Source organism: Solea solea, chromosome 2, assembly GCF_958295425.1.
Source record: "Solea solea chromosome 2, fSolSol10.1, whole genome shotgun sequence".
Lineage (NCBI taxonomy): Eukaryota > Metazoa > Chordata > Actinopteri > Pleuronectiformes > Soleidae > Solea > Solea solea.
The window spans coordinates 3,507,781-3,535,127 of NC_081135.1; the positions used below are offsets into that span (position 1 = coordinate 3,507,781).

Here is a 27,347-nt window from a genome sequence, read left to right on the forward strand (position 1 = left end):
TCTCTCTCTCTCTCTGTCCATCAGCTCTGAGCAGCATCAGCATCATCAGCAGAAGCTTCTCCTCAGAGATGGAGAGCTGGTGAAAGTGTAGCCGGCTGCTCTCGCTCCCCCACCACCTCCTCTTCCTCCTCCACCACCAGCACCACCTCCTCCTCGCTCCGGTGGATGTTGGATGTACCATGAGGTCTCCGCGGCTGTGGGCGGCTCTGTGCCTCCTCCTCACCGCCTCCTGTCGGCTGTGCGCGGCCGCACGACACGGTAAGAGTCCGCGGATCACACGGATCCTCTATTCTCCTTTACTCCGTGCGTCCGGGGCGGAGAGGCTGCGCGTAAATCAACAGTTCAGACTTTTATTTATGGCACAGTTTATATAACGTGTGTCAAATGTGTTATAAATCAACATCTTTCCCGTCACATTTGAGTTGTATTGATGAGCAGTTTGATGCAGAAACATTGTTAGTTCTTGTGTTCCACTCTGAAAAGTGTTTACTGTCATATACTGCTGCTGCTGCTGCTGCTGTGACAGCCCTGTAAAAAGGACGATCACTTTAAAATGTTTTGCAGCCAATTACCCACAGATCAATAAGATCTCGTAACCTGCCAGTGCCAGACCCCATCCTTCATTTCTTTCCTCTTTTTTTTGTTTTTGCATTTCCTGCTCAGTTCAGCATTATCTGCCACTGGTCTGTTTACACCAGCGTTAAATAAGATGCATCACTGATGCAGATATAGTCCAGAGAGTGGGGTCGGCTCGGATGTGTGTGGCCGCCTGAATGAATCACTGTCCAGTCTGCAACAACAACAACAACAAACAGGCACACAAGCAAACAGCAGGAGAGAGGAGATGAGATGAGAGATGTGTGGCTGGTTTTGTTTGTTTCTGAGTTTCTCAAACTGTGTCTGCATGGAATCAATAACCAATATTCATAATATCTGTGCCTCTCACCTGCATTAATGACTGTTTATGAGTAATATGAGGCTCATTATCAGTGGCTGGAACATCATATATGATTATTGTACAACGTGTAACTTCACGTCATCAAAGTGCCATTTTAAAAATGAAAAGTCTACATATCAGTTAACGAGAAAGCACTAAAGGCCACTCAGTGTCTCACAGAGTCATGACACTCCATTATCTCCTTTATTCTGCACACAGTTAACAACTGTATGAAAAGAATTCTTCAATCTTTATCCATATTATTTTCTCTGAAATTGCAGTTTGATTCACGACATGAGATCATTGAATTCAATAATTTCTACATCATTATTTTCATTTGAATATCATATTGTGTGATATTTGTGCAGAAACAACAACGTTTTCTTCAGAATATGATGTCTATAGGTCAACAATATTTAATCTGAAATGGTCATTTTGGCTTGAAGAAATATTGTGATTTTTATAAAAATGTCAATTGTTCAGCCCTATTTTAACATTATAACACAAACATATCCTGAAACACAACCTCCTTCTGATATTATTATTATATAATGATGATTATCAGGAAGATACACTGTTTTAAACTGCTTCATAGGTCCAGTTTGTAATTGTTTATTGTCCATTGTAACTTCACTCCTAACTTTTAGCAGTGCACTTTTAATTAAATCCGGATAAATAAACAGAGATATTAAATAGCCAATATAAAACAGAGAGTAGTATAAAAAAGGGTGTTTACAATTTAGAAACTAACTGCTTTTGGTTTAAGCATTGTAGAGAAATGTTTAGGGGCGGGTCAAAATATATATAAAATATAATAATAATAATAATAATATAATATAAAATATATCGATTTGGTTATATATCGTTGTCCTTCCTCGTGCAACATGATAATCGATACAAATATCTATATTTAATTAATTAAATAAAGCGCTCTAAAGTAAACAGTCCCTGCCATTCACTTGCCGGGCGTCACTACTTCATGTCTCCTCACGGTGGCGCTGCTGAAATGAATGAGGGGAAACTTTTAAGGCGGGATAATGGTGGAGAAAGCTATACGTTAAGAGATGCTCCATCCACGTTCAATACGTAGACTTGATGCACTTTGTGTTGAGAATAAACAGAGAAATCATGCAACTTTTAACAGTATTCAGTTAGACAGATATCCTGATGTATCGCTATATGATTATCACAGAATCGTGATATTATTAGTTTATTAGATTAGATTGATGTCTAAACTTCAGATGGAGTAAAATTGGCCAAATCTTTCATAAAGCATTCACAGCCACAAATACTGTTATATACAAATGTTACAGGATAACAGAGGTGCACGTGAAGTCATGAAGTAGAGCTGTGAGCGCTAACTATGCATACTATATGTTAAGATAATAATACTATTATTTACATGTACGAGAGCGTTCAGTCATATCAGACAATCTTCCTCAAAAGTTCCAATTTATTCAGGTGCTGGCCACTCGTGCTTTTTGCCTGACTGTGGTTTCTTATCTCAATTCAATCTCACTGTGATATTAGAGAACAATATTAAGCCATTAAGTCAGTAATTGGCTTATAAGATTGCTGTAAAAGCTTAATAATAATATTGTGAGCGGAGGGTTTTAGCAGCAGCAGGTTTTTGGACTGTTGTGCAATCGAATATTGATCTGTGTAATGGAGACCCTGCAGGTTTATTGTTTATGTCACTAAATTGGAGATATATTGGAGATATTTATATAGTGAACTATACACTAAAACAAAGTTATATTGTTTTTAAATGAAACAGAAAGCCTCACATTGCGATTCAAACGCATTAAAAATGAGAAACATTATAGGACATTGTTCGCTCTCAGTCATGACTCATTTTCCTGACCTCTCGCCTCCATCTGCTCACAGTAATTACAATCGCTTCCTGTTTCCTTGGTGCACCTAACGCGGAGAAGTGTTTCAGCACCACGGACAATGCACAGCCGGAATATTTCAGCACCATGGAGAGCGAACGGTGTCTGCTTATCAATCCCACCTGCTGCACCCAGCGGCGGCTTCTCTGACGCTGTCTGACTAAATCAGGGGAAAACACAGCGCGGTTGCATTCCTCACATGTTTTTATCACAGCTGACTCGTGGTATTATTATTTTAGTGCCCCTTAATATATTGTTTAAGGAGATTTCTTCTTGTTTTTAAGGTGTTTTCACATCTTTTTTTCTTGTAGAATCCTGTATTTGGATTCAAAGTGATAGTGTAGTTGCTTATAGTTTGTGGTCTTTTATGCAACAGTTTCAGCAGCAGATTATTCTACATTTGGTGAAGGGTTAAGAGCAGTGTTTGAGGCCAAATTATCCACAGCAGGTGTGTGTGTTTATGGTAATGAAGGCACTTGTGGTGGCGATTCACTGATGGGAGTTTATTCGGGTTTTTTTGGAAACAATAGCATCGTATGGCACAGACTAATCATAACAACAACAATAATAATAATAATATCAGGTGCTCAGTATAGGTCACATTTGTTGTTTTAATAATCAATATAATCAAACATTTCTTACTTAATGTGAATATGTTCTGGTTTCTTTGCTCCATGTAACAAAGAAATCATTTCTTTGACATTTCTTTGACATTTGAGAACATCATCATCTCCATATTTTCAACATTTTTCAACCTTTTCTGGACATTTCATGGACCATACAAATACTTGATTAATCGAGAAATTGCTCGACAGATTAATCGGTTTTGAAATGAACCGATTAGTTGCAGTGAGGCCTGATCGATTTCATATCATTCATATCTAATTGTGATTATTTTGACTGAATTTGTGATTTGACTCATATATATGGTATATGGTAATTTATACACAATTATTCTCATTTTCATTCATTTAAAATTATTACAGTGTGATATTTGTGCAGATTTGTGCAGAAACAAGGATGTTTTCTTCAGTGTGTACAATATGATATCTATAGGTCAGGATAATATTGGGGATTTTCTTAAAAAAGTTTGATGAATTGTTCAGCCGTAGTTGCAGCTTTCATAAAAATATGCATAGGGAGACAATTTTATTTTGCAGTTTCATTGAATTTAATTTAAAAAAAGGACAAAATTAGACTTAAAGTGACTCCCATAGACTTCCATTAAAACTTATTTTTGCCCCCTTGTGGCTATTCAGTATATTCTCATTTCCTGGTTTGCTTCAGAAGGAACTCGAAGGACAGCTGAGTGGTAGTTGTTGTGATTTTGAGTGTGACTTGTTTTGACATTAAAAGTCAAAGGTTAACAGAGCTGGAGGTTTGTCACAACCTTTCTGCCTCTATGCCAGTGACACAACGCATGCTTCATGCATTCCCACCTTAAATATCCTCATAGTAGACAGCAGCGCTGAGGAGGAGCTCGCTCTCACAGCAGCAGCAGCAGCAGCAGCAGCCGTGGCCACAAATGCCAGAAGCACCATTATGAAAATGACTCTGAATTCAATCTGGCAGGCAGTTGATGGACGATAAAAGCAAAGCAACAGAGACCCTGATGATAATGGTGGCAGGCTGATGTTTCACTTCTCTGAGTTGGTCATGAGTCAGCTTGATTTTTTCTTCTTTTTTTTTCTTTCAGCAAATCTTCCCCACATATAAAAAAAAATTAAAAATTAAATACTGACATGCCTATGCTGGAAAACAGTTACCGCTCTAATGGCTTCATTAAAATTCAGTTTTTCATGACTGCCAAATCCGTTCCCCGTTTCCTTCTGCTGCTCGGATATAATTTAATCATGATGTTAACTTTGCGCAGAACAAAGTACCACGCTAGTTCCTTAAGTCACTGTTGACAGTTTCAATATTCCCTCCATCGTTGAATCATGAGTCGCCTCTGCAGAACTACAAAAAAAAAAAAAACATTAGTCATGCTTTAATTTCATATTTCCACATGAATGCCTAATGCAGTTTCTGGGCAGAAGAGTTGTTTATAACTGCATTCATTCTATATTTATATGTTTGATTTCTTCCACTGACACTACATTTTATGTGTAGACTTTTATTCTGGAGGAACAGGATTCTGTATTTATCATTACCTAAACCAACTGTCATCGTAGTGTTGTTAACAACTATACGTCCCCGTTTTGCAGCAGGAAGACCTTGACATGTTTTTTTTTAATGCTTCACAGCACCAGTTAAAAATGATGAGTCATTGCATCCCACGATCATGTTTTTTTTTTGATGAAAGATAGAAGAATTATTAAAAGGAGGAGCTTGAATTATGAGTCATAGTTTTTTTTTATTATTTGATTGTTTGCTGCTTGAAGTTGGACTTATGTAAAAGTAATTAGCATTAAAGGTCCGGCGTATCACATTTAAGAGGTTTTATTGGCAGGTATTCAATATGATAAGTGTGTTTAATGGCAATTTTCCACAATATGGTTCTAGCTCTACTCGGTTTGGTATCAGTCACGTTGTTTTCCATGACTTCATGTAACCGAATAATTAGAATCAGTCGATTAAAAAGATTTGACCACAGAATTGTTTGGCACTTCCTGCATGAGTGGAGCACAGACGCTGACACAGTAACTGAACTAAAATACGACTGAACGTGGTCATGATTCGGCTCAGGCGGCTTTCAGCAGTAAGCAATAAGTTCCTTATTCTTCAGCTTGTATACTGAAAGGGAGAGTTTGGATTTTTTGAACATGAAGTTGTCCACAAACATGCATGCATATGCTGTGTTAACAAGGTTGAACAACACTACTATGCCGGGAAGTTACAGTGTTTCATCTGTTTTAGTCAGACAGAGTGAGGGAAATCAAAAAAAACAAACTGATGATGAACCGTGGAGAGGAAAATCCATCGCGTTATCTTTATTAACCAGAGTGCACAGAAAAATCTAAACTATCCCTTTAAATCAAGGGCCTTGCTTTAGAGAGGCAGCCATCTTGTGCGGCTTGAGCAGACAAACTAGCCAGAGCTTGTGTTTGAAGCAAAACAACATCCTTTCTGGTGTGGTACGTGGAAAATAACGACATTTCACACGTTATCTCTCGTTGGCACTTTGTCACATTGCAAAACAAGATGGAGCTGAATGTGACTGTGGTGGGTAAAGAGCCAGATGGTGACACTCCACAGTAGCTACTCTCTCTAATTAGTTTTACCTGGAGAATTAAGTTTGTGTGTCTGTGTCTGTGTGTGTGTGAGACGCAGAGAGAGAAGCAGGAGGAGATTCCCCCTGAGAAACGTAAAGACCTGCCGCTGCCTGAGGCGACTCACTAACTGAGTGGAGTCATTTAGTTTTCGGCCAAACCAAAGCAATAAGCCGATTTATCAACGGAGAGGGTAAACAAACAAACTGTGGAAGGAGAAGTGTGGAAAATTATAAGTATTTCATTAAACTATTTCCCCGTCTGAGGCCAATCTCTTAATTTTATAAGCGTTTGCGTTGGATCACATCACTCTTAATTATTTCCTCATACGACTGCAGCGAGCTGAGAGGAGGTTCATTTATTCACTCGTCTCAGACTCAATTACGCGCAAGGACTCTTTCAGGCGAGGCGACGGAGTGACAGGGTGACAGGGTGACAGTGACGGACAGGCCCACGCGTGACGAGGTTAACGAATCTGAAAAGTGGAAGAGAGGGAGAGAGAAGAGGGCGGACAGGGACGCCGAGATAAGGTTGAGGTAGAGAGAGAGAAGGAGGGAGGGAGGGATGTGTGGGTGGAGGAGAGAGGCAGAGTCAGTGGGGACAGCAGAGATTAGTCATCATGTGGACTTTGGATTGAGGGGGCAACAGACAGTCAGACAGACAGACAGAAAGACAGACGAATGGATGGATGGAGATTCTCTCTGTTCTATGTTAAGCTGCGTCTCGGCTTTCCGGTTTAATGGAGATTCCCCCTCTGATAGCTGTCGTCACGCAGTCCATATCCTGTCTGAGTCTTTATAGATTTCATCATCGGTCACGTCTGCGCCTCAGGCTCGAGTGGAGAAAGCTCCTTTTACCTGACGTTTGTTGCTTCAGGGAAAACAAAACAAAAAAAAAAACTCACCTCCACGTCACAGGAAGCTGCTTAAATATTAATGTCAAGGACTGTGACATCACTAAGGAGGACCAAACTAAAATGGCTGCACATCTCGGAATGACTTTCACTAATGTGTGGGTCTCTAAACTAAAGATAATTCATTATTAGTCCCACAATGGGGACATTTGTCATGTTACAGTAGCACGCAACATTAAAAAATAAAGGTAAACATGCTTTATATACAGCAAATAATATTAAAAACAAAGCTTAAGGCTTTTTTGAGTAAAACTGTGTTATTTAGGAATGAAAATGACTTAGTTCATTAATGTTTTAATACATATATTATTCACGTGTCTGTAAAGCTACTATTACAAAACACCTTAAATTGACTTCATTTATGTAAAATAGCACTAAATAATCATCACTTAACGCTGTTAAGCATTGCTTAAGCATACTTCACCTTTACTAATGCTCTTTGTGACCCTTATTGTTAAGTGTAAAACATACATCCCTTAACTATGACTTCATACACGTACTGGAGTAAAGAATAAGCATTACTGAAATATAATGAAGCAGTTATTAACCTTTATTACCCTTGTTTATGCTCCTTAATGTAAAGAGGGAAATCTGTGCAGCTCAAAACAAGCATTAATAAACGTTAACAGTGGACAAAACGTGGTAAATTGTATTCATGTAAAGCTTATTTCGCTACTTTTTAGTGAAAACATCAATTATTAGTTAGCGAACGCTTATTACAGCGTTTACCAAAGTTAATTAAATGCATTTTTTATATAATTTCCTGTAACATAATGACATAATTGTTCACTGTAGAGTTTTGGAAAGGACAATTAAGGGATGTAACTTTCCCTTTTGTCCAAATAAGTGCTTTGTGACTGATATCACTTTGTCACTTTTATGCTTTAATGCTGAAATCTAAATATTGGGAGAGGATTGAGTGGAGTGTGTGTGCGTGTGCAGACTGTGTTGTAAAGTATATACGTATCCAAAGTTATCACAGGATACATGAATAATATAGAAGGTGGACTAAATCCTTAATGAAACCTCAATGCAAACAAGAGAACGCAGCGAGCAGCTTCGCGTCTGCTGCTGTTTACGGCCTCACAACACAGGGAAAAGGTCAACTATCACAAACACACACACAAACACCTTCTCTATTCAGAGACACTTAGTAACACGAGTGTGATATCTAGCATGGCCGCGTGTTCCAGCTGGGGTTTCCCCAACTCATTTCTGCCTCTACTGCCATAGTCAGTCCTGTAATAAACTAACATCACAGTCCTTTTTATATAATGTGAGCTTTCATGATATGATACGACGATGTTTTTACTCTAAAAACCCGACATGAAATAAGAAAATAAATATAAAAGCCTTGACGCAGTGGATTCCCTTGTCGATATCTCATGATCAATCCTGGTTCACACTGTAAATATCAAGCTCATGATGTCACATGCATATTTTTCTATTCTCTATAGTCAATATCTTCCTATATTGTACATTCATAGGTGTAAAAATGCATGTTTATTATCTATAACCCTTTACTTTTACTGCCTTTTGCTGCTGTGACACTGTCAATAAAAAATGATTGATGATTATCTTGTTGTCAGACTGGAGGGAGACTCTAACTCTTGTTCTCCCCGTGTCTTCAGGTTGCTTGTTCGAGAAGAAGCTCTGTCCCAGAGAACAGCTGTGCAACGATGGTAAGTCTCTGATTTAACAAAGACACATATTTTTTTTTATTGCCCTCATGACATATACTTCATATTATTATAGTTATTGTCGGATCCTGGAGGATCTGGTCTCATTGGACACATTTAAAGTGCTTTTAAATGACTTAGAGGCAGGAACATCAGGTTGTAAATAACATTTTATTATGATATTTTATAGTTTTTTTTACGTTGCTGTATGCTTGAAGAGTTGCATATGTGCCCTACCGCTGCCTGTCTTGGCCAGGACACTTCAAAAAGAGATTATTAATCTTAATCTTCTGTAACCCTGACGTAAATTGTTGACGTCAGCATGAGTTTATGCCGCGTTCGCTCCCGAAGATTCACTGAAGCGACGTCAAACCGAGTTATAATTATCATGCCAACGTCTGAATGTAACTCTTGTGTGAGTGCCTGTGATTGCTTAAACACAGAGGGTCTGATGTAGCCTCGTTATCAACGCAGTCAAAGAATCCTCGCAGGTGAAAGGCGGCTGTTTAACTATTATTGATTGTAATTATCCTCTCACTGATTTTATTCGATATGATTCCAGGAGGCATCTGCAGTTTTCTGTATTAATGCACACGACTGCATATGCTTCTGAGGTCCGTCTGCGTCCTCGAGCCGCTGGAAAATCAACAATCAATGATACGTGGCGTAAAATTGATTATTATGCCAACACTGCATCGACGCAGAACCACCCACGACTACTTCCACACCCCTAATCTCCACAGATGCATGTCTATGACATGTATGATATATAAACAGTGGTGCACAAAGGAGGGAAATGTAAATGAAAGATTAAAAAGCTCATATACAAGTAAAATAAATGCAAGTCCATGCTGTATTTTAATCAAATCCTCTTGTTTAAGTCTGAAACATCTGTAATCTGTATAAAAACAGTGTTGTTTCAAGCTGATTGCATGAAAAACAACACAATTGTGTGCTCTTTAACATCTATAATATAACATATTTGCATCATAATACAGTTTTATTACATACGGCATTAAAATGGCAGCTTCCAATAAAAAAAATATTTAAAAATCTGTGTTAGGAGAATAAATATAATTTTGTTGTTGTACAATGGAGATAAATGTACAATAAATTGCATTGACTGTCAATTTTACAGTCTGAATGATTAGTTAACCCGTATATGAGTAAATGAACCCAAGTCTTCAGTTCTTTTAGATTAAGTCCTCATGTTTTTAGTCTGGAAAATCTATAATCTTTGTGAAAATAGTGGTACATTTGAGTAGAATATAGTGTTTTAGTCACACATAGATTGTCCTATAACATTACACCTTTGCATAATATTAATACACTTTGATTACAGACTGAATTAAAAAAAGGGCAAAGAATTTAGTGCATGCTTCAATTAAAAATGGACCTCAGAGTTTTAATCTTAATAGGAAACATGAAGAGATTATGCTCTGTTATTTGAGCGAACTGACCCTTTCAGCACATATTCATCATGTAATCCATACACTACTCTGTTCTCACGCCTTCCTCGGCTAAATGACAAGCCTCTCGTCCTCCGGGAGGACTGATGTGGACATTTTCTTTGCCCAGAAGAAATCTCAAATTCATCGTAGCCTGAATGCAGTGTGATGGGAATTGTAAATCGGCCAATGGGCGAGCAATCCCATCAGGCTACACGAGGCAGCCGTACGCATCAGGACACTCTGACGTGTCTCTCTCTCCATCAAACAGTGAGGAGCTGGTTAACCGTCACGCCTCAGGCTGCTTAACAGGGCCTACCCATAATCCCTCTGGGTTCCCGGCTCTCTTTCCTTCTCTCTATGCCCGTTCAAAGCTGATGAGGATGTTACTGCAGGAGACGGCGAACACCTGTGTGTGTGTGTGTGTGTGTGACGTTGTTCCACTTTCAGCCCCGAGGATGTGATGTTCCTCTGTTTGCAGAGACAGGAAAACACTTATGAGCAATCCACAGCAGCCGGGGCTCGTGCAGCGTGGGTTTGATGATGATGATGCTGCAGGAGAGGAGAATGTGAAGAAGAACGAGCGAGTGAAAGGAGGTTTATGAGAGTGTAACAGGTTGTAATCCACACTGCCTACATGAACAATCACATTTATAGCCTGAAGAATGAGTCACCTCATATTTGAGTCTAATAAATGGGAGTTAATAGCAGTTTTAATACAAATTCTCATAGTTTATCTGTAATCTGTGTGAAAATAGGGGGAATATTTAAGTAGAATACGTGATTTAATACATGAATTGCTTTAAAAACAACTCCTATAATTACAGACTGCAGTAAAAACCAAATTATTCTGTACAGGTTTCAGTTAAAAATGACTATTTGTGTCTTTAAAAATCTCTAATACTTACATAGAGGAACGTAAATATTATTTTGTCGGTAAATGTGAAAGACTATCAAATGTATAGTCTGAAAGATTAGTAAACTCATATATGAGTGGAATATTTGACACATAGATTGCTTTATTTGTGCAGGCGTCAAACAAAAATAACATTTTAAATATCTTTTAATACTTGCATATAGAAAATAAAACATCTCAAATATTTCCAAATAGTATTAAAACAGGAGAAATGCCCTCCTGCTCTAAGATTAAAATCTAGTTTGGGAGCTAATCTGTGGACAAAAAATTATTCATTTACAGATTGCGGTATCATTTAACATCTGTAATATCTCATGTTGCGGCCACACTTCAGGGTGTGTTTGATCTGAGTCATTTGTGTGTGTGTGTGTGTGTGTGTGTGTGTGTGTGTGTGTGTGTGTGCGTGTGTGTGTGTCTGAAAAGCAGTAATAAAATGGTCGAAACAAAAGACGTGTGTGAGAAAAAGAAGAGAAAAGAGAAGAAAAAAAGTGCGAGAGGGACACTGAGAGAGAGAATGAGAGTGGAACATAAACAAGGTCTCCCTCCATCAGCCGCTCCCCGGCCAATCGCGCCTCGTCCTTGTCGTCTCTATGACAACAGTGACATCACTTGCCTGACGACTGTGTGTCTCCCTTGTGTGTGTGTGTGTGTGTGTGTGTGTGCGTGTGTGTGTGTGTGTGTGTGTAAGAGCTGTAGGGAGACAGAGGTGATGACTCACCACGGCCCACACACACACACACATGTGTATGTTGAGTGTGTGGTTACAGACTTAACATGTATTTATGTGCATACTTGTGGCTGTATATGTATCATTTATGCACTTCTGATGTGTCGACGTGTGTGTGTGTGTGTGAATGCAGCTTGTTTACGAGTGTCTGTGCAAACACGATGTCCACGTATGCAGTATATTCTATTTTATCTCCATCTTTTATTTTGCCGGTTGTTTTTAAAAACATGTAACTCAAACCTCAGCTGATGTGTGTGTGTGTGTGTGTGTGTGTGTGTGTGTGTGCGTGTGCGTGTGTGTGTGTGTGTGTGTGTGGTTTTTGCAGCTCAAAGGCTGTTAAGTGAAATATAATTTGCCACCATTACTGTGGTGGAGGCAGGAATGTCAGGGACGAGTGTCTCAAACCTCGTCTGTGCAGAGAAGGTTAGATAATTCACTCTTTTCTCCAGGTGTGGAGGAGAAAATCCATGCACATGTTTCAGTTTAACTGAGGTTGAAAAGCAAAGGAGTCGGATTTCATTTTTTTGACCATGTCTTCGTTTCATGTGTCCCGACAGACGGTTTGTTCGGACAGTGCCGGTCTCCTCACCAGGAGGCCGTCCACTACCAGGTGTCTGTACCTGTCCTGCACAAACTGCAGGAACTCATCAAAGACCTGATGGTGCAAGGTGAGTGAGTTAGGTAGTTAATTAGTTACTTACTTATATTACTTAGTTAATTACTGGATGGATGGTAGATAGATAGATAGATAGATAGATAGATAGATAGATAGATAGATGACACATTTTACCACAATATTCTTATGGTTTTTCACTTGCTTTAAGGAATAAAATGACTAATTAACATACATTGATCAACCATAGGTAGACAGACAGCCAGACAGACACACACACACATATAAATAAATATAATTATTTTATTTTCCATTATTATTTTTAGCCAAATGAAAATAATTTCACTTAAATGTTACACACTGGACCTTTTAACATAAGGTGAAAAAAAAGATATGCCTCAAAAACTATACTGTTTTAAAAACACTTGCTTGAGTGATGTGTTTAAGGAGAATTCCTGCAAAACTCTGATTATAACCATTAACCACCGTCTGGTGCCATATTGATATGATTTATGTGAGCTGAATGAATGGATGAGTCACGATGAGGAGGAGGAGGAGCAGGTAGATGAAGGTTCTGGACGAGATAACATACCCTTAGGGAGGAGGAGTCTGTGATTGAATGACATTTTCTGTCGCCTTCCGGCTGCTCAGGTCTGACGTGGAGGGACGACGTCACGCAGGCGATCATCAGCCGAGAGCTGAGCCACGTTCCCACCGTCAGCTCCTCCTCTAAACTGTATGAAAAAAAGCCCAAACTGTAAGAAATCACACACAATTATGCCACCTTCAGTCCACAGGGCACCTGCACGCCTGAATAAAAACGTGGGTTTCTTCCCCCCCCACCCAGGCCCTCCAGAGTGTCGGGCTCCAGTCAGCAGAGGGTTCAGGACCCCCAGGATCAAGCTGACCCTGAGATGATGCAGCAGTTTGTGGACTACATGGTCCTCGACCCTTCCCGGTCCTCCGTGCACATGCAGGCGCCCATGATGGACCCGTACACCTACCACCAGGTGGGCATATCAGCCGTTCAGAGGCTCTGCAGGCACGAAGCTGCGCCCTGGGTTTAAATATGAAGGATTAATCACTGGACACTGATTGGGGAAAACTGCTCTATTTTTAACCACCTGTGCTGGAATCTGTAAATTAGACATTTGATTAAAGTGTGTCCAAAACCTTTGGACTCATGAGTCACATGGATTCATTACAGTAAAAAGGGCACAGTGCCACACTTTCCTGGATTATTCAAACCATTTAAAGATCTGCGTAGCGTCACACGTCACATCATGCACTTAAATAATTAAATAGTATATAGAGCCTGTGTTTATTTATCAATCCGTTCCATACAAACATTAAAATTAATTTTCCTGGGGGAATAATGGTGTTTCTGTCTCAGTGTTAAGTTCTTAAACTGCCATTTAAATGCACAATGATTGCACTCATCTTGTTTTCCATCCCCCCCCCCCCCCCCCCCCCCATTGAATACCTTCTAATTCTGTTTGAGTTACAGATGTGTAAATCAGAGTGTGACTGTTAAATATAAAACAGCAAAAATCCTTATTCAACAAATATCATGAGGCCTCAGATTCATCATGACTCACATTCACGCTGAAATAAGTGATGTTATTTCAAAGGAGTGTGTGTTTTTCACCTTGTTGTGGGTTATTCTGCCTCCTAGTGGCCTTAAAAAAAACGACACGTTGTATGATTTTGCAGCAGCAGTTCGGCTATCAAGACGAGGAGGAACGCTCCCTCAACTCTCTCAACGACAATCCTGCCTTCCTCGCGCCTCGCTCCAGATCCAGGGGAAACCCTCTGGACCAAGACCGTCAGCTTCTCCAGGACCTGCTATCCTTTTACCTCACCTCCCCTTCCTCCTCTTCCTCCTCCTCCTCCTCCTCTTCATCCTCACCTGTGCAGTCCCTCTCCCGTCAGAGGGGAGCAGTGGCAGCAGCAGCAGCTGCAGCTTCGGCTTTCCCCTCTTCACTGTCCTCCTCATCGTCTTCCTCATCCTCCTCCTCCTTCTTCCCGGAGCTGGACTTTCCCCTGGACTATGGTGAGGACTACATTTCCCAGATGTCCGAGCTCAGCAAGCAGCAGCAGCAGCAGCAGCAGCAGCAGCAACAAGAGCAGGCAGAGAAGAAGACACAGAAGGATTACAGCGCCCTGTCAGGACTGGATGGTGAGAATAAAGATTATTTATTGTTAAATTGAGTGAAAGAAAAGTGGGAAAAAAGTCTCTAAACTTTCAATAAAAGCTATTATCAGTGGATAATATGAGCCTTTCCTTCTCCTGGTGACTCTCGCTGTGTTTCATAGAGAAATCTCTGCAGAGACTGGCTCTGCTGCTCGATCACTACGGCCTCGACGTGAAGGATCTGACGCCCGAGCAGAAAGACAACGTGCCGGCCGTTCTGAAGCAGCTGCAGCTCGAGACCTCCTACTCCAAACAAACCAAAGGTCAACAACAAACAAACAAACAAACAAACATCATCTGCTCATAAACTTATCTTTAAAGCTACACAAGCCACTGACCTTATTATCCTTGTATGAAACCTGTTTTCTTTTGATATGTGTGTGAAAAGTCATAGAGAATGATAGATAAATGAATGGATATCATACCCGAAAGTACCTTTAATTGTAGTTCAAAAAGACACAATTTAATATCAGAAATATCCAAATAATTCTGTATCTTACTATATTCTGTTCTGCAGCGGCTGTGTTTGTCTGTTAACGAGTTCCACACACCTCAACGTAGTAACTTCATAAAATATCAGAAAACCTTAAAAAATGTTGATTGTGTTCGTCAAACCTGGAAATGATGATGTTCTCAAATGTCTTGTTTTGTCCACAAACCAAAATGATTAACTTCTGGTTTCTTTGTTATCCAGAGCAAAGAAATGAACACAATACTCACATTTAAGAAGCTTAAACAATCGGAAATCTTGTTTTAATCATGAAAAAAGCTTCAAATTTATTATCAAAATAGTTGTCGATTAATTAAATAATCGATTAATCGATTAATTGTTTCAGCTCTACCTGCATCCTTCCTATACTAAAAAAGTGCTTGTATTTAGATATATATTCTGTTATTATATAATGGTTTTTTTTGTGTTTGCTATTCAGACAAATATGGAAACAACGCTGCCTCAGGAAAGAAGGTGAGAAATTCATCTACAAATATCTTGTTATTTCTTGAAATCATTTTCATTTTATGATGTGGAAATTGAATGTTGCTCATGGTAAGTAAATGCACACAGTTAAAGATGAGTTTGCATTAACAACCAGACTATAATATAAAATGTATTATGTTTCTATTAACGTGTCTTTCATCAGTTAATGTGTAAAAAAACATTTTGAGTCTTTTGCTCTGCGTGTAGAAATCCTTTACATCCTTTACCCACCAGGTCACGGCGGAATCAGTGGGATACAAGATGGTCGCTCCAGAGGCTCCGCCCTCCACGTTCAACGCCCCCAAAGCGGACGCCCGCCAGAAAGAGACGCCCGCCTCTGTCGCCGCCAACAAACTGGACAAACTGGGAGAGAAGGAAGCGTCTGCCAAGACGGATGAGTTTGGCTACGTCGTCACTAACCAGAGGTGCAGTTACAGTGACTTCATATGAATGAATGAATGAATGAATGAAGAGTCAGGATATGTATGTTTGTTGGCGTCTGTTGTGAGTTTGTGTGGAAATTATGGAAAGAAAGAACAAAAGAAAGAAAGAAAGTATCTCTCTCAAATCTCTCATACTTGTTTCTTAGGTGTCCTATAGTTGACGACAAATTGAACATATCGCATTTATCATAAAGCTCATTAGGGATTATCAGCAAACGACACCTTTTTGTAAATATCTCTTCTTCTCTGATTTATCCTTATCTGAGTTACTTCTTCTTCTTCTGCTGCTAAAGATTATAATGAGGCTTCAGCTCCACTGTTCTCACAGTGTAAACATTCAGCAAAAATATGTGTGTTTATGTATAAATGTATGTTTTTACCTTTATCGCACAGATATGAAACTCTAAAATTAATTTAGCCAAGAGAGTTAGAAATGTTTAAAATAAATTTGTTATTGCTTTTGATTCGTCGGGTTTTGTGCAACTCTTTTTGATTTGATGACTTCCTACTGAGATAAGAAGAGAGGGGAACGATAGATGTGAGCCGGGAAAGAGGAGAACAGATGGTATGAACAAGTGATTGAAAGAAAGCACTTTATTTGAGGTTTATTTGTAAGAAAGAAAGAAGGAAATAAAGAGATTTTAGATTTTTTTTTAAATCACATTTAATATCTATAACCCACATTTTACAAACAAATTAAATTCACTTCTACAAAAGATACAAAAATGATGTAGTCTATATAAAAAAATCAATTTTTTTATTTTTATTTAGAAAGTATTGAAACCAGAAAACAACACAACGCCGTACAGTGGCTTTTTCAAGAGGAGCACAACATGAAATGAAACTAAAATGAAATCTGTGACTTGCGTTAACCTAGTTAGCAGCAGGTGTCCATGACGTAACCGTTGCCTTGCAGCGATGTTAAAGCAACAAGATGCCACTTCTCTTACAATCCATGTCACAGCTTCTGAGCCCCGTTGATGCTCTGCTGACTTTTCACACAGCACACAAGACTCTGCATGTTTCCACATCCTTCAGTGCCCTCTAGTAATTAAAGTCGACGTTCAAATGTGTGTAAAAAGATTAATTATACAACAAAATAAGAAAAAAGGGAACGCAAAGTAGGAAATGAGGAGAAAAGAGTAAAAATAAAGGAAGGAATCGACGAAACAAAACATGAAGAAGGGAGTAATGCTGTAAACTGAACGGCTGTTCATGTGTGTGCGTGTGTTGTTGTTGTTGTCGTCGTCGTTGCATGAATGTGTGTGTGTGTGTGTGTGTGTTTTGTCACCGCAGCCCCCTCAGTCTGAACGACGGGGTGCGACTGTTGCGGCTGTTGTCAGAGAGGATGGGCCTCTCCAGCGGCTCCCTCGTCAACATCAGGTAGGACTGAGGACAGCGCCGGGGTCACGAACCCTCACAAAAACAAACCCCGCCTGAGTCTCCGTCCCTGCTCACTTGATGCCTCTGGATCCTCTTTATCTCCACTCATTTGCTGGATCGCTGACTTTTATTTGACGGGATTAAAGTAAATCCTCCCCCAGAGCTGTTTTTGGACCGTGAACACCAAATGGGATGTGAAGTCTGGTGGTGCTCCGGAGCGTTTTCTCTTCTTTCTTTTTTTTCCAGCATGTGGAAGTGATTTACTGCATATATTCTGCTTCTGCCACTTCCTGTTTGACCTGATCCCAAGCCCTTCAATGACCCCTGACTTCTGACCCACAAGTGGAATAGTTTTGCCTCTTATTTTCAAACATATTCTTGTCATGAAGTCAGTTTTGTTGGATTTTAACATTAAACTCAAGCCCTGTTGTGTGAGCTCACGTTTGATCTGCTCGTGTGTTTTGCTCTCCGTAGTGTCGTTGGACCTGCCATCACCTACAGGATCAGACCCAACTCCAAGAATCTGACCGCACAAGCAGTGGCAGAGGCAGCAGGTACTGTATGTATGTGACCCGTTAAAGGCTTTTATGCATATTTGTCTTTTATTCTGTGTTGAAAAGCCCAAACACAGACCACTTTACATCTAAATATCACTACTTTGATAACTTTGCCACATTTGGCTATCCAGACGATGACAATAGACACAATAGACAGTATTGCGTTCACTTCCTTGTTGGCAAGGCGACGTCTTCTTCTTCTTCGTAATTGGAAATCCACAAAAGCTCCTTCCAGTACTCAGTGGCTCAGGGATGTCATGTCTTATCTAAAGGTAGAAAAGATGAAATACTGTCTGAGAGCTGGTTGTAGTACATTTGACACTAAGTTGCAGTCCAACAGTGTTTTGTAGTTTTGCTTACTTTTAAAAGAAAAGAGTATGGCCATCTCTTCTATGCAACAATTTAGCCATTTTAAATCACATTTAAAGTCTTCTCCTTGGCATGGACAAGGACACTTCTATCTAGATTTTTTACTATTTTACTCTTTAACTTTTAAACGACATGTAAAAACAGCATTTTACTTCAGCTGTTCTCTTTATTTTTACTCGCTCAGTTGCTGAGAAAAACTTCCTGGGGTCGGAGACGGGACTGAAGGTGCTGCAGAGCGGTGTCGGAGAGGTGGGTGCTGCGTTTGTTATGTTTTCATCAGCGTGGGTTTATCTGTTAGTCTGTCCTTCTGTCAGCAACTTCCTGTCTGCAGTTTCCTGACGCAACAATCTGAATTTTGCATGAGATTTCTGGAACGAATCTACCCACTGAATAAAGGAATTTGTGTCAGTGGGTGCTAAAGCTGGTAAAAAAGTAATTAAAGGCTGCATGTAAAAAACAAACAAACATGTATTTGGTGAGTAATATGTACTATTTTAATTAATCCACCAAAAAAAATAATACATAAAACAGTGAAATCAGCTTCCCTAACAGTAAAATACTGCTTATACTCAATCAATGATTCATAGATATTAATACTTACAGTTTAATTTAAGCACTTTTTAATTTGGATAATTGAAATATATGTAGCTACATACTTATTAATCTTTTTAAATATTTCAATAATTCAATATTTAAATACAATGTAACAGTCTGAGAACAGTACAACCAGTATGATAAAAAAAAAATAAGATTAAGTTATTTATTTATTTTTTTATATACTTTATAGCGGGTATTAACATTCCAAAGAATATTTATCCTGCCAAATTTTAACATTTTAACAGTTTATAACAGAAAAAGAAGTATACTTTAGATCATTTCCCAAAGCATTCCAAGGTGTTCCGCATTTGGCTTTTATTTTGAAAGTCACTCAGGGAAGTGTAGTTGTGCAAAGCTAGTTTTACTTGACACTCGGCGTATGGTCCCTCCATGTGAGTGTAGCAGCAGGACGTTAGGAGAAGTTGCTCTTCCCTGTGCACCGGGTGAGTGAAAGTTTTCAATTTGAACTCATTATTATTCAGAAAAATGATAAACAAACATCTTTAATGTGATGTGTCACCATCTCCTAACACGTCATTTATAAGATGTCTAATTTATCCATATCATCAAAATAATATACATACAGTGTTGATGCAGTATTATTTTACATTCTATTGTACTGTAATTAATATTAATGTTATTAATAATGTTATGCTGCAGTGACAAAACTTAGTTTTATGTCTTTTTTCTCTTTTTAATATATTTTAAACACCTGTCATTCATTTGATATTTTAACATTGACTCTTATAAATGTAATTAATGATAATATTAATAGTCTGTTAAATGATCTGAGGGACACTTTAATGTCCTTTTACGTGATATCACTGAACCTCTGCACCTCCTGTCAACACTTTTTTACAGATTGAGTGTTTTAATGGAGGGTTTTTAGAATGATAAATTAAAGACAGCAGGAGAAGAGTCACCTCAAAGTTGACGGTTGAGAGGAATAATATCTTAATCAATCTTATTTAAGGCACCTTCAAAAATCCACTTATTTCCTTCAACCACATGGAGCCTGGTCGTCCATTTTTTTCTCTCTCTCTCCCTTCTCCTCCTCTCTCCCTCACACACACTTGGGGCCCCTTTGTAATAGCAGGTGGGGTACTCATGCCCCCCCCCCATTTCCCAACTCAAACTTTAATGTCAGTCAGATACACACAGACACACACACATACAGAGAGAGAAAGTGTGTGTGTGTGTGTGTGTGTGTGCCTCACATCTCACATTCCTGAGGCCCACAAACTGAAAGGAGGAGGTCTGAAAGGTCAAGAGAGACAATTCATCAGCAGAGGTGGAGAAGAAAAGGGGAATGGAGGGAGAGGACGGAGGAGGGAGAAATGAGAAGGAAGAGGAATAGACTGGAAAAGAGGGGAATGAAACCTTGTGGATAGAGTTAAGAAAGAAGCAGGAAAGAGTTACACTGAGTGTCATATATATAGTCTAATATTTAACCTACTCCTCTGCCACAGAGGAACGATGGGAAAGCGTTGCCCCTGGCGACTCGAGTGCAACCCGGCTCCCGCTGGGTGTTTGCCACGCTGGTGGCCATGGCCTGCATCGGCGGCATGCTGGTGGCCGTCATGACCATCGCCTGCCTCCGTCACCACGCTCACCGCCTGGCTGCCAAGAAACTCGGGCTCGGACCGGAGGGAGGCAGCTTCAGCCACCAGGAGTACCAGGTGAGAGGGAGGAAAATAAATAACGTGCAGGTGGTGTAGATCATTTTTTTCATTCATTTTACAAATAATAGCTTAAGATTAATAAGTCTAATCTAAACTAGACATGATAAAACTTTTACTTTACATTACCGTACAGTAACTATATGGTAATAGTGTTAATAATAATAATAATAATAATAATAATAATAATAACAATAATGTTATGTGTGTATTTTAATGTTAATCTTTAAGTTTAAGCTTGTTAATAACAATAAAAAAGGGTGTGAGACATAAGGAAGGATTAAGGAGAATTATGATTCCCAAATATTTCCATTTACCTTGTTATTACTTTGAAAATTACTTGGTATTACTGTAATATTATCTCCTCATTTCACCAGAATTGTTGTTATTATCAAGCTATTAAAAAATAATTACAAACATAATATTTCTATGTTGTTATTATACTGTAATAGAAAGTTCTACCATAAATATTAGTAACCTAAAAACATATTTTGCTTGATGTTTGATGGACATAATATGTCTTTAAATGTGTTCAATTATTATTATCATTATTATTATTATTGTCTGATTAGCAATTAAAATAAATAATGTGCACAAATCCAGAGTGTGTATAGAAGGATAATAGAGACATCATGACACATGCATAACTGGCTCACCAGGACCTGTGTCGCCAGCACATGGCCTCCAAAGGTGCCTTTGGGCGCCTGGAAGCCGCTGCCCTGGGCGCCGTGGGAGGAGCCGGCGGAGGAGTTGGGGGATCAGGAGGAGGAGTAGGAGGAGGTGGAGGTGGAGCAGGAGCAGTGGGAGGCCTTGGCGGCGGTGCAGACTCCAGAGTGAGCAGTGTGTCGTCACAGTTCAGCGACGGAGCTCAGCCCAGTCCCAGCTCCCACAGCAGCACGCCGTCATGGTGCGAGGAGCCGGCGCAGGCCAACATGGACATCTCCACGGGTCACATGATCCTGGTCAGTGCCATTCACTGTGTTTGTCATGTGATCAAGTATGGGAGTCTGTGTGAGGACTGGGTCCCAGCCTGGTGTCTTAACCGAACTGGAAAACGCTGCAAATTCACTTTAAGTTCTTTATTATTTCTTTATATTTAATAGACAAACAGGGGTCTCAAACTCGCAGCCCACCGGCCACATGAGGCCCCACACTTGATGTTCTGCGGCCCTACATTTACTATAAAGTGATCATAAGAATTGGCCCATATATTTACATGTTATTAAGATTTAATTTGTATCTGTTTTTGTTATTCACAGATTAATATTTTTGTGAACTATATATCAGAACAAACACTTTTATTTTGAAATGGTGTGCAATATCATCCTGAATAATATCAAGATATCATTTTATTTTTATCATTGAACAGTGAATTGAGTTTTTTTGAGTGTTTATCCTCCTGACCAGACTAGAAGTTCACTGGACCAGGGCATTTTGAGTTTGAGCCTCTTGTTCTAAAATAAATCAGCAAATATTATGCTTAACCACATACGTAATCATTTTTAAAAGAATTACCCAGGCTCAAAAAGCAAGGTAATTACAGTATTTTTGTATTTATTAAAATGACATATCATCTGCCTATCACCTTGTTCAGTTGTTCATCAGGTCTGCTTTTCTAATATTACATAATATCTTATATTACAATATAACATTTAAGAAGTGTTATTAACAAAAACTGAATAATATACTATATTATACTACAAAATGTGCTTGGGAAAGTGAAAAGTGAGCACAGGGATTCTCTGCTTGTTACAGTTTCACCATGAGATATCACTATTTCTTACACACTGCTTTAAAACACTTTTTAGATGAATTTGTGTATCATTTCCACTGTCATATTAGACAAAAGGGAGGAAAAGTCTATTTGCAGCGTGATGTTGGAACTGTGCGATCACCCTGCTTATTCTATTTTACCACAGAATAATGATAATAAAACAAAACTTTATTTACAAAGGCCTACATGGAGGACCACCTGAGAAACAAGGACCGTCTGATGAAGGAGTGGGAGGCTCTGTGTTCCTATCAGGCCGAGCCCAGCGTCGTCTCTGTGGCACAGAGCGACGCCAACGTCAAGAAGAACCGCTGCCCTGACTCTGTTCCCTGTGAGTCACAGTGACACATTCACATCTTTGTATACAAGTGAAACCGACTTGAATCACATCAGCAGTCTGTTTTCTGATTTGTTATTTATACTGAAATCTAATGAACAATTGATCGTTTTCAAAGTGAGGCTGCAGTTTAAATATTTTTGCTTTTGATAAATGATGAAGGAATGGTGCGGCCATACAGAGTTGGTATAAACTTTGGGAGAAATAAAAGAGGAAATGTGGCTGATAATGAAACACTGTTTCCTTCAGACGACCACTCCAGGGTGAAGCTGAAAGAGATCAACCCTTCACGCTCTGACTACATCAACGCCAGCACCATTGTAAGTTTCCCTGCCATTCAAAAAGGTCACCATGGGACATTTAGATTTAAAAACATCTCATGAAAGAATGCGGTCGCTTCAGTGAACCTGGTCGGAGACGGTTTGACCCCGTGTGATCTCTCACCCCCGTCCTCCTCCTCTTTTTAGATCGAGCACGACCCCCGGATGCCGGCGTACATCGCCACCCAGGGCCCACTGTCGCACACCATCTCAGACTTCTGGCAGGTAGGCAACACGAGTTATACTGTTTTTATTTTACATGGGCAGTTTAAAACCTAATTATATTTGAATACTGTGCAAACTCTGTCAATTTTTGGTCTTTCCCACCATATGATGTTTGTTTGTTTTTAACACCGCGTGTGCTTCCTGTTGTTGTGTAGATGGTGTGGGAGAACGGCTGCACTGTGATTGTGATGATGACCGCTCTGGTGGAGGACGGAGAGAAACAGTGTGACCGCTACTGGCCCGATGAAGGCTCCTCCCTCTACCACATTTATGAGGTGCCTTTAGGTTATCTTCAGGACAACGTATGTGACACTGCACGTCTATGTTTGTGTACTTAAGTCCGTCTCCTGTCCTGTCTCTCAGGTGAACTTGGTGTCCGAGCACATCTGGTGCAACGACTTCCTGGTGAGAAGTTTCTACCTGAAGAACGTGCAGACGCAGGAGACCCGGACACTCACTCAGTTCCACTTCCTCAGCTGGCCAGCACAGGGCATCCCTACCTCCACACGCCCCCTACTGGACTTCCGCAGGTACATTCTCATTTAAACACTCAACAAGGAAGCACAGGTCAGGTTAATGGACTGACCCCAGCTCAAGAAACATGACGAAGCGACAGCATTCCTCTCTCCCATCCTTCAGTCTTTCCTTCTTTGCTCCCCTCACCCTCCTCCATCCTTCCCTCCTCTCTTCCCTGTGCGATGGAGGTCAGCAGGGCCCTTGGTTTTTGATTTTTACATCATATCTGTCTGTGTCATTCTTGTGGTTTGCAGCTAGTAGTCTGGGTCCAGTTGCATAGTCACAAAAATGATCATGGACTGATGTGGCTGCAGCAGGAGGTCCATCGCCGAAAAAAAAACCCTAATTATCTGTCTGTCTATCTATCTATCTATCTATCTTATAGACTATATATCTATCTATCTATCTATCTATCTTATAGACTATATTATCTACGTATTATCTATATTACTATCATATAAGTCATTGTATTCCAACAAGTGAAAGCAAAGTCTATTGTGGTAAAATATATAAAATATGTCACTGTATTGAAATTAAATCTATCCCATATTTGATTTATATAGCATCTATGCAAATATACTGTATTACTAGAGATTTTGTGTTCTTTAAATAGGGAATTCAACAGGAGGATTCTTATTTACCTGCTAAACACTCAGACTCCACTTTATTAGGCACACCTAGATCGTCTCATGTGACCCAAACCAGCTGTTCTACTATAAAATTCACTATGTTTACATTGTCACTCACATTTATTGACACGATGAAAAAATATCTGAAACACCCCCTTAATATAATGTACGATGTCGACTTTGAGCATGACCACATTAAAAGTCAAACTAAACATTAAGACTTTAAGAAAGACAGCTGTTATAGCAGAGGTGTTGTAATATATTACATTAAATAACGTTGTAAAATAACAGTTTAAGTCCAAAGAGTTCCAATAAGCAAGTGATCTAATATTTGTGATTACTTTTAGGTATTATACTTTTCCCCAGTATGTTTTTGCTTGTTTACTAAAACAAACTATCAAAAGTAAAATATGAGTTCACATTCTTTAGTAACCATAACTTTACTACTATTTTTCTCCTCAGGAAGGTGAATAAGTGCTACAGAGGACGATCGTGCCCCATCATCGTGCACTGCAGGTAAAATACACATAACTGTAGTACTACATTAATCCACTGGATGGCAGGCATGTGAAGATATTTCAAGGCGTACCATAGCTTTGATTTATTTAATTAATAAGTTTATGTTTTGGAGTGATTTTTTTATTTTTTTTTATTTTTTTTTTAAAAATTAAATTATGGTCTGTACTGTGATGCTATCTCCATAGTGATGGAACTGGCCGTACAGGGACTTACATTCTGATTGACATGGTTCTGAACCGCATGGCTAAAGGTGAGGTTTATATGCTGCCAAGTCTTTGAACATCTGAGTTTTTAGAAAATTATAGTATGTATATATATATATATATATATATATTCATATATAAATAGTTTTATTTATATATAATTTTATATATATATAGTTTGTTTTTTTGTTTTTTTTAACAAGTGTATTTTGTGCTGCAGGTGTAAAAGAGATAGACATTGCTGCGACGCTGGAGCATGTTCGTGACCAGAGGCCTGGAATGGTTCGCACCAAGGTGAGTCTAACTATTGCACTTCCATCCATCTTCGACCGCTTATCCTCCACATGAGGGTCACATGGGGGCGCTGTGCCAATCTCAGCTGACATAGGGCGATAGGCGGGACTCACTCTGGAGAGTTGGCCAGTCCATCACAGGGCCATATAGATACAAACAACCATTCACTCTCTCATGCACACCTACGGTCAATTTAGAGTATCCAATTTGCCTAATCCACCAAATCTGCATGTCTTTGGACTGTGGGAGCAAACCGGAGAACCTGAGAAAACCCACGCACACACGGGGAGGACATACAAACTCGTTTTAACGTTTACATTTAAGCATTTAGCAGATGCTTTTATCTAAAGCGACTTCCAAAAGAGGAATTAGCTACATAGAACAAGTCTTGGAAAGAAATTCACAAGATAGAAACAGTGGACTGATGGAGGGTGAGAGTGCAGAGGTGGATCCAAGTGCAGAAGGAGGGAGTAGGGGGTAAGGTAAGTGCTAAGACAGAAGATGCTCTTGGAAGAGCTGGGTTTTCAAGAGCCAGACGATAATCCTTTCATTAACAGAGTAGTTTAATCTGAGTTAAATCTGTACTATAACATTTACAATCTCTCCACAAATGTTCAACAGCATCAACAATAATGTACCAGCCTAATATTACAGTACCAGTGTGGATATTGTTTTATCATCTTTGCTGTTGTTGTTGTTGTTGTGTCCAGGACCAGTTTGAGTTTGCACTGACTGCTGTCGCAGAGGAAGTCAACGCCATCCTCAAAGCTCTGCCCCAGTGAAACCAGTACGACCCAGAACCGCCACCCGTCTGACTCTCGCGCCCCCCCCTCGACCTTCAGCCTAATGTTTGCTTTCCCCGTCTGTGATGACAACGATCGTTGTCATGATCATTGTCTTTCTGTTTGTCGAGTAATGCCTTGAATCGTAACGTCACACAACGTAAAAGTAAAAAAAGAAAAAAGAAAATGTTATTGGACGAGTTTAAATCAAGCAGGCAAATCTCTGATTTTCAATATTTGTGGTGCAGGTGTGATGTGTTCAGGGACGTTCAGAGTGTAATGAATACTTTATATCTGGATGAAAATCACAGCAGGATAAGGAAATGTATTAAAATAAAATAAAATGAAAATTGAGACGCATGTCCCATCACAGTGAAAACGATCAGTAATATTTTCAAATCCCTCTGGAGTCCACATTAATTCTGACTTTGAGATGTTAACATTATATAAAAAGAAGTATGTTTCCTGGTATAACCAGATAATTACTTTATTAATTACATTTTTTTAATTTATTAAATTTACTAGTACATTTATTCCAGTTTTTACATGGAAGTAAAACAAAGATATTTCTTTAACAATATTAAATGATCTTTCTTGTGTTGTGTTCATATAAATAGACGAAATATGATGCTCACGGATGGATAGCAAGACACCGGAGGGTTTTTGAAACATTACTATTGTTCCTCGTTATGCCTTGACAACTTCTCTGACCATGTTTTCCAACACTGAATGCATTGTGCTGTAACATCTTCCTGCATGTGAATGAGCCACAGATGATTTAAACATCAGATTCTGGTCGCTGTCAAATCTCAGTGCCACATAGACCTAAATTTCCCTCTTGTACATGGTTAAAGTTTGCTAAAATTGCCTTGGATTGTCAAAATTTCCACTGAAAGTGTTTAAATACAAGAGGTTTTCCAGGAATGTGAGCGATGAAGTCGAGAGATGTCCGTTCCTCACCCGATGTGACTTACACCTGCAGAAAAACACAAAACTACTGTGTCCTTCTCTTTGTTCATTCCAATCATTTAAAGTGGGTAAATTGTTGTGTACCTCATGCAAGTAAGAAAATGATATAAAAAAAGAAGAAAAGAAATGCTATTCTATGAAAAATAAGCTATTTTGTATCTGTGAGATCTCTAATAAATCTTTTCGTGTTTAACTGCTGCAATCAATTAGTTTGACTTCTGTGATTTTCTAAAAGCTGACGCAACCA

The 27,347-nt window shown here is 39.3% G+C and overlaps 1 protein-coding gene across 4 annotated transcripts; it reads left to right on the forward strand.

Moving 5' to 3' along the window:
- ptprnb (protein tyrosine phosphatase receptor type Nb) lies at positions 1-27,306 on the forward strand. Of its 4 annotated transcripts, none has more exons than XM_058623183.1 (23): positions 1-258; positions 8,586-8,636; positions 12,282-12,392; positions 12,989-13,094; positions 13,185-13,347; positions 14,054-14,516; positions 14,654-14,794; positions 15,461-15,495; positions 15,742-15,932; positions 17,247-17,333; positions 17,808-17,887; positions 18,444-18,508; positions 20,326-20,535; positions 21,195-21,497; positions 22,490-22,637; positions 22,893-22,963; positions 23,111-23,188; positions 23,344-23,463; positions 23,552-23,718; positions 24,796-24,849; positions 25,038-25,102; positions 25,276-25,349; positions 26,060-27,306. In XM_058623183.1, exons 1-23 carry the CDS (start codon positions 180-182, stop codon positions 26,129-26,131), a joined length of 2,934 nt encoding a protein of 977 aa, XP_058479166.1. In that variant the 5' UTR covers positions 1-179; the 3' UTR covers positions 26,132-27,306. The 4 variants fall into 4 exon arrangements, with proteins under 4 accessions (XP_058479166.1, XP_058479165.1, XP_058479167.1 ...); XM_058623182.1 differs by having other exon boundaries at positions 2-258; positions 14,051-14,516; XM_058623184.1 differs by having other exon boundaries at positions 2-258; positions 14,051-14,516; positions 21,210-21,497.
- Positions 27,307-27,347: the final 41 nt, after the last annotated feature.